The sequence below is a fragment of the Chanodichthys erythropterus genome, chromosome 7 (assembly GCF_024489055.1).
Source record: "Chanodichthys erythropterus isolate Z2021 chromosome 7, ASM2448905v1, whole genome shotgun sequence".
Classification (NCBI taxonomy): Eukaryota; Metazoa; Chordata; class Actinopteri; order Cypriniformes; family Xenocyprididae; genus Chanodichthys; species Chanodichthys erythropterus.
This window is the reverse complement of record NC_090227.1, coordinates 44,626,955-44,634,895: the sequence shown is the minus strand read 5'-3', so window position 1 is coordinate 44,634,895 and position 7,941 is coordinate 44,626,955. Positions and strand designations below refer to the sequence as shown.

Sequence of the window (7,941 nt, the reverse complement as noted above, 5' to 3'; positions counted from 1 at the left end):
ATTTAAAGTAGGACAGATTCTGATTGGCTGTCAATGTTTTTATCGTTCAACAGCTGGAAAAAAAAAAAGTAGTTCTAAAAGTGATTCCAATGATATTGTTCCTGTTTCGTTTTCGTTATAGTTGTGGTGTGATCGCTTGAATTGATTTTAACATTAAAATTATTTTTAGAGTTATAGCTTTATCATCCTTGGTGTGAAAGAACCTTATGATGATTATTATAAGTTTTAAGGCCTATTCACACCAAGGGCAATAACTGAGCATTTCTAACCTCACTGACGTTCTTTAGGTGAACGTGTGCAGTATAGATGAGCTAGGCGTAATTTACACTCTTTAAGCTTAAACACACATCATAAACATAAATCACAAAGACACCTAAAATAAGAGTGTTCCAGTGAGAGGAAACATGTGACCTTTAGATGATTTTTCAGTGTTTTATTAAATATACAGTAAAAAATGTTTACAGATCCATTAATATCACCAGCATCAAATATTCTCATGTTTCAGCTGATAGAATCGTGCCAGATAAATGTATCTATGAGATACACTAGATTAACACTCTCACACGATACTCCAACGACAATAAATGACAAAAGTACCGCTGTAACATTATAAACTCGAGTCTTGATTGTGTGGACTGGTTTCAGTGGTCAGCACAGTGAAATCACACACACTGCCCTGTCATTTGCATTGCAATCTGCCCATAATCTACACGAGATTCAAACATAAATGAAGTCCGAAACATAAATGCATTCATACAGCTCTCCACATGTGTGTTTCTGTACATAAAAACATTCTGTTGGCATACAGCTCTGTACAAAATCTGATAATAGTATCATAAGCAAGTGTTCTTTCCAAAAAGTGACGGACATCACATGTAAAATTGCTTTATTTTATACAAGGCAACTTGTTGTAGTTTAGAATAAATATTTAACTCTATACAGTGATAATGTACCAGTTATTAACCACTTTATAATTTTATACAGACATAAAAATCTTAAAAAATACTTTTAAAAGATGACAATCCCTGTTATAATTGTACAGGATAAAATGTGACTTATTAAAACATCTAAGTTGCATCTGTTCATTTGTTCAGAGGTGACTCATTCTCAACGAAACACGCACAAAACACGCAAACGCGCACCGCGTCTTTGTTTCTTGTATCATGCGCTACTCGGGACAATGCGAAGACCGTTTTCAGCAATGCGAGCCCTGCAGGAGTGTGTTTGTGTGCGTGCGGCTCACAGCATTAAGCGCATGGAGGGGTGCTGTTCCTTAGTGGCGCCCCCTGTAGGCGGCGAGTGGGACGGGCCCTCGGAGGGGTCGTGCTGCAGTGTGAGTTTATCTGGGGTGTAGTCGTTCCGTTTCAGGTCTGACAACAAACAAACACACAAAAAGCTCCTTTAAAACTGCAGTTTTCAGTTAAAACTTTCCATAGTAGGAAAAAAATACTAAACCATACAATCACAATCCAACATTATTCTGCTCATCTCACCTGGAAGTTTGAGTTTTCGGCAGCACGAGTTGCAGTGATGTTTGGCGCGGAAGTTTCGAATGGCGTCGTCTCCGAGGTTCGCAGGACCAAAGATCATATCGTAAGACCTGTCGCATTCAAATACATAAAAAGTAAATTAATAAACTCTTAAAATAGGCTTTATTTTGGTTTTCTCTCACACTACAGACAGAGTTGGAAAACTCACCCTTTCTCTCCGCTCTTAATGACCGACGGGTCTGTCAGAATCTCACCGACTCCTGCAGAGATCAGTCACGTACAGACCGTCATTCCAACAAGTTTACAGAAACAGAAATCTCAAGCTCCTATTTGTGTTGTAGCACTTAGACAAATTATTCAAGTCAAAAAATGGTGTAATTTGAGCGTTTCGAGACACAAACCCTGCAGGTCCAGCACGAGCAGCTCTCCGCGTGTGTATTCATACGTCCAGTGGCTGAAGGCCAGCATGGTTTCTTCCAGAAGGTTAGTTGGGACGATTTCATCCCCGTTGTTGTTATTAAACTTGCGGAAGTCTCCAGTGATACATTCCTCAATGGCAAACCACTGACCCGCAGAATGACAGTACAGCAGGAACACCTCCAGGAACCTGCACACAAAACACATCACGCTTCAACACACCTGCGGAAAATGCACTCGCATCTGGGTGTGTTTGGAGACGAATGTTCAGCAACATCCTCAACTGGAAAAATGACTGGTGTTTGTTTTCAGTGATCATGTATGGCTTCATAATCTCTAGGCATGTAAGTGTGTGATCAGTACCTGGGTGAGTATGGGATTGTTTTGGGTCTGATCTGATTGAAGGCAAACGTGAGTTTCTGAGCCGCTCTCTGCTGCTGAATTTCCTGTTCAGAACACAAACACACGCTCAGTGGAGTCACACACAGACATTAACGCTCGTTTGCTCATTCAGCCCCGTTAAAACTTTGAGATCAGATTGGAAACCACAATCAAAAATGTCATAACTGGATCTTCTCCAATCATTTACTGTGCTTAAACCCCACCCCTGGTAGCTCACATCCATCTGGCCAGATTTGAGTGCCACGCCCACATCTCAACACCCAATCAACAGCTGATGCATAGAACCAAGTCCCGCCCTACATTTATTCTTTGTCAATAATCCATTAAGCTGGTTCCCTTTCGATTTGGAACTCGCACTGTGTCCGAAGAACGGCTCCAGCGTGACCGGTGTCTGAAGCATGTGATTCAAACGCGACAATGTCATTGGCCGGTGACAGCCCGTGACGTGGCTACGTGTGCGACTGTGAGTACCTGTAGTTTCTAGGGATGTGGGACGTGCGTTTGGGTGGAATGCCTTCGACTTGTCGAGGAGACTGGAGTGTGCTGGGTAGGATGCATTCGTAAAACTATCTGCAGAGACAGGTGAGCTGAACCAGATCACCCTAGTATAGTGACAAGGTGAAAAAACTCATGTTTCACTTTGCCTGTATTTCCTTAAAAGTAATGTTAGAGACTGGCATCACCAGATCTTGAGCTCTGCCCTTGGGGCGGGCACTTTTTGCTTGCCCCAGTATGGGTTTTTCCCTTGCATGAGCCTAGGTTGTAGCCTTTGGGAATACTGACAGTTCCATGTTTGACCTGAGTGAGGGATTGGTTTCCGACATCCAAGTCCATTGAGCCTTCTTTCTGATTGTCATAGCCATTATGGTTCTTCCCTCAGCATGGCGGAGTGATTACTCGTTCCACAAAGTGTCTTTGGATGCGGTGCGAGTTCCCATTCAAAAGGGAATGTCTCAGGTCATGCATGTAACCATGATTCCCTGAGAAGAGGAATGAGACACTGTGTCTCGCTGCCATGCTTCGGATATACCTGGTCACGTCTGCTTCAGACAAAGAAGTTGTTGACGTGTTCTACAGGTGTCCTCTTGTACTCAACGATCGCACACCAATGACATTGCCGCGTTTGAATCACATGCTTCAGACACCGGTCGTGCTGAAGGCATTTCCCAAAGTGTCTTCGGATAGAGTGTCTCGTTCCCCTTCTCAGGGAACCTTGGTTACATGCATAACCTGAGACATTTCACAATTACCATTGCTCGGCGAAACACAGTCATTCCAATAGGAATAGGGCGTTTCACACGAGGGCGAAAAAGTTGCCTAAGCAGATTTCGCTCATATTCAAGCTGGTCACGCAAATTCGCCATGCTGACCAACAGAAGGCTTTTCAAAAGTTACTTTTATGTGAGCTGTGCTTCATACATCTCGTCAATTAACCTTTTTTGAACATGAAATTTAGCTGATACACCGTAAAGGCATGTTCACACCAAGGACGATAACAGTAAGTTCTAAAAATGATTCTAAATATAAAGAATAGCACAGCCCAAACTATAACAACACATGATTGGAAACACTTTCAGAGCAATTATGTTTTTCACTGATTAAAGATAAAAACATTGAAAGCCAATCAGAATTCATCCTGCTTGAGCATTTAAAGCAACAGACGAGAAAACTGGTATGGACACTGATATAGTTTCATTAATACACCAATATACCTAGTGTTATAGTTAACGTTTTTGGTGTGAACGCGTCTTTACGCTCAAATGTACGTAACAATATGCAAGAAAATATTTGATGCCACTTCCAATTTTTTGCAACTTTAAATGTACAGAAGCTGTTATTAAAAATGTGAGTTTGGGTACATGAACACCTGGAACAGCTGAGTAACAAGGAATCTGAGTTCTGTATATGAAAACAAGACCGGATTCTCTCGCATGCTGTTTTTGTGTGTGTTCGTACCCTGAGACAGAGGTGTAGGACTGTTTCCTCTTTGTAAATGGTTTGCCAGGTGTTGACCACCTCAGGTAGGAAGGATTTGACGATGTACAGGTGTCCAGGTTTCAGGATGTCGTATTCGGACCAGGTGCAGAGAACCTTCAGCGCGCGCCGCAGGCCTCCGCCCATCTCCTCCTTACTGAGGAACTCGATCTTGGCGCAGAGGCCGCGCTGAGCCCACGACGACATGCTGTTATTGATGCTGTTGGGAGAACTTTCCTCCAGACGGTACACGGTCACGGGTTCACCTGCGCGACACGCAAACACGAGAATGTCACGCTGAAACACGACCAACCACATCACAGTATCGCTAATACAGTAAGACACAGTAGGGCTGGGCGGTGTGAACACACTAACTCTATAAATCAGCAGAGCACATTCTAGCGTCACACCGCCCAGAACTACATGAAATAAACAGCAAAGCCTGATGGGATAAGAGGGCAGGAGTGTGCCTTACCTCTAGGGGGCACTGGGGTGAATGGAATACTCTGGGACAACCGCATCAGGTTATTACGCTCCACCGCTGATACACACACACACACACACACACAGAGGGATGATGTCAGAACACGTCACGTCAGCTTCAAACCCAAACCACCATGTCTCAGCCAGTTAAATGACACGTTTAGAGGCTCTCATTACAGTCTGTGTTTAAGTGAGTGAGGCATTGTGAGTCGGGTTTAAATCAGGACACGTTTATGCTTTCAGGACATTGACAAAAAAAAACTGACCTGAATACTGATAACTCTCCATGGGCTTGAACGGAGAACCGATCGCTGCTCCACAGACACACAGAGCAAAGAATGAGCGTTACAACACAAAAATACCATAGTATTACCAGTGTACCGTAGTACTGTACATGTAAGGGAAGCACACTGTATGTGCAATGCTGAGACAGACCAGCAGGGGTCAGACTTACAGTCCTTGCGTGCACCCAGGTGTGTGTGACGGGCGGCGTACAGACCCGCTGCAGCTGAAACACACACACACACACACACACACACACACACACACAGGTTAGACTAAAGATGTGTCCAGTCATGATGTTTCTGCCGATCAGTAGATGAGATGAAACACTCACTGTTTGAAATGTCTTCTCCTGGACTCCTGAACACAATGGAAAAAAAACAAAACAGATCATTTATAGCATAAGAATTAATTGAGCAACAATCATTTATAAAAATAAAATCACTGCATGACATGATTTAATGATGTCAGTTACTCACAGTTTGCTGGATTGAACCGATTTACCCTGAGAATAAAAGACAAACAGTGTGTGTGTAAATGATTTATCAAAGTCGTAAATAAAGATCATTGGACTGTGTTTTACAAGAAAATACTATTTCAGTCTTTAAACATCTAATTCAATGTGTTACTTGCTGCCATTTATTATTTATACATGTCGTCAGCAACAAGGCGAGACCGAAGTGAATAACAAAAAACATTGTAATTAACAAATAACTATATATGACATTTAAAGCGCCCCATTATGCTATTTTAAAGTTTTCTAATGTTGTTTCTCGTCTCCTGCAACAGGTTCACATTCATCCAGGATCAAAAACACTTTAATTCTCTCCTAACATCCACTGCAGCATCAGCTCTTTTCTCTCAGTGTCTGAAACGCTTCGTTCAAAGATTCGGTCTCTCTAAACCCCGCCTTTCTGAGAGCTGCTCTGCTGTGATTGGTCAGAAACCAAACGCTCATGATCATATCTGAATCTCTGCTCTTGATTCACAGCATCTTCTCGACATGAACAACACGAATCAAACTCTTCCAGGCTCAGATACAACTACAGTGATTGAGGGCGGGGCAAAGAGACGCTGTTCAGCCAATGAAGACCAGAGGCGGCATTATGCAAATTAGTTACAATGTTATGTAGGTTCAGCAGGAAGTGAGACTGAATTACTGCATTGATCACTGAATTATTATTGTGAAATTTACTAGCAATTTCTGGATGAAAATAGTTTCTACACTAGTGTGTGTTCAACATTCTGATTGTGTGATTGACTGACCAACAGCAGAGCGGCCGACAGATCCTCGTAGCGCGAGACGTCCTCCAGCGACACACGCGTCCTCTCCTGCTTACTGAGCGCTGAAACAGATGCAGAGACCGGACTTAAAATGATTCATTTTGCAGACGCTGTTATTTAAAGCGACTTACAAATGTGGAATACAGCAAGCGATTCATCGTGAAGAGGCAAATAAACACAAGAAGTGCTCAGAATACAAAGTTTCAGGCATTGCTTAGAGTAATATATGCTAGAAAGAGAAAGCATAGATTTTTATTTTTAAGATGAGGTTAAGTGCTCACGAAAGACTGTCAGGGATTCTGCAAACTAAAGAGTAAAGTGTGTGTAAATGAGTGGCGTGTGATCTGTGCTCATGATGTCACCGGCGAGCTGCTGAAGCAGGGTTAATGTTTACAGCTTCACTCGTGTTGAGCAACGCTGCTGTTTGGACTCACTGGACTCTGGATGCAGGAACGAAGGGTTTCTGTCGAACTCTGTGAAACCGGCGTACGAGTTCACCGTCCGCATGTGACCCTGCGACACCGCCTGCGGAAACACACACATCATCCATCAGCACTGGGCCGCACTGGAGGGAATCTTGGCATCTTTAGCATTTAAAACTGCACTGACCACATCTCGACCCTTTCTGGACGGACTCGACTGCCGCCCGCTCACTGCACTCTCTTTAGGGAACGACTTCTGACCTTCAGGCTCATCCTTGTGACCTTTAGAGGAAAGTGGCAGAATGATCCAAAGGCATTTGTACACTTATATTTAGCTGTTTTGATCAGTGGATCACAGACACCATGTTAAATGTTTCCCTCTGACGACACTGAGCTTTAATAACCCGTCACTAACCAAACCCCCTAACCAGCACCAGCCCGGGTTAGTCGACCACAATCTCACACCACACGCCAGCACTTTATTCACTCCCGAGGGACATTTAGTAAAAAGCGACCGGTTGAGATGAAACCACCGCCAGAGGTCAGAGGTCACCCGTTTCACCCTCTAAAGGCCCCGATATACATCATTTCAAACAAAATCAGGACAAAAACGCTTGTGGAGTTCACATGAGTTCACAAGACCTTTCCAGAAAACCTACAAACTACTATTGGTACATGGTGATGATATAACAGGTGGGTGTGGCTCTAAGGCTCCGCCTTCTTTGAGGCGTAAATCATCTAATTTCTTCTGTTCAGTCCGTCGAGGTCAGATGTGAGAAAAACAAGCTGCTTTATAGTAGAAACTGAAGCTGTGATTCTAATTGAAAGGGACACTATTGTATAAAGTACTATATAAATAAGTGTGACGAGATGATCACATGCTTTCTTAACTGTGGTTTTCTCACCGCTGTCATTTTTGTGGTGTTTATTTTGTTATTGAGAGGAAAGTGGAGCACATGTTCATCTAAATGTGGGGATGTTCGCTAACAGTACATCTCAGCAAAGCCATTTCTAACTTCAGCATTTTATCATCTCAAGAACATTGCTAACGTAAGATCATTTCTCTCTCTGAGCAACACAGAAAAATGAATGCAAGCATTTATAACTAGCAGGCTTGACTACTGTAATGCCCTTCTTACTGGTCTACCAAAGAACACAATTAACCAATTACAATTAATCCAAAACAC

The 7,941-nt window shown here is 42.9% G+C and overlaps 1 protein-coding gene across 2 annotated transcripts in view; it reads right to left on the bottom strand.

The window, feature by feature from the left end:
- Positions 1 to 388: 388 nt before the first annotated feature.
- The window catches only part of trpm7 (transient receptor potential cation channel, subfamily M, member 7), a 31,800-nt gene continuing 24,247 nt past the window's right edge, over positions 389 to 7,941 (bottom strand). The window contains exons 27-40 of one of the 2 annotated variants that reach the window (XM_067390699.1): positions 6,942 to 7,036; positions 6,767 to 6,857; positions 6,315 to 6,394; positions 5,528 to 5,553; positions 5,383 to 5,408; positions 5,221 to 5,274; positions 5,033 to 5,077; positions 4,759 to 4,824; positions 4,266 to 4,549; positions 2,271 to 2,353; positions 1,892 to 2,097; positions 1,699 to 1,750; positions 1,494 to 1,600; positions 389 to 1,370 (exon numbers count right to left, since the gene is read on the bottom strand). In XM_067390699.1, coding sequence (XP_067246800.1) covers positions 1,240 to 1,370; positions 1,494 to 1,600; positions 1,699 to 1,750; positions 1,892 to 2,097; positions 2,271 to 2,353; positions 4,266 to 4,549; positions 4,759 to 4,824; positions 5,033 to 5,077; positions 5,221 to 5,274; positions 5,383 to 5,408; positions 5,528 to 5,553; positions 6,315 to 6,394; positions 6,767 to 6,857; positions 6,942 to 7,036 — 1,346 coding nt within the window. In that variant the 3' untranslated portion in view covers positions 389 to 1,239. The remainder of the gene's footprint in view (positions 1,371 to 1,493; positions 1,601 to 1,698; positions 1,751 to 1,891; positions 2,098 to 2,270; positions 2,354 to 4,265; positions 4,550 to 4,758; positions 4,825 to 5,032; positions 5,078 to 5,220; positions 5,275 to 5,382; positions 5,409 to 5,527; positions 5,554 to 6,314; positions 6,395 to 6,766; positions 6,858 to 6,941; positions 7,037 to 7,941) is intronic. The other variant, XM_067390700.1, reaches the window with a different exon arrangement.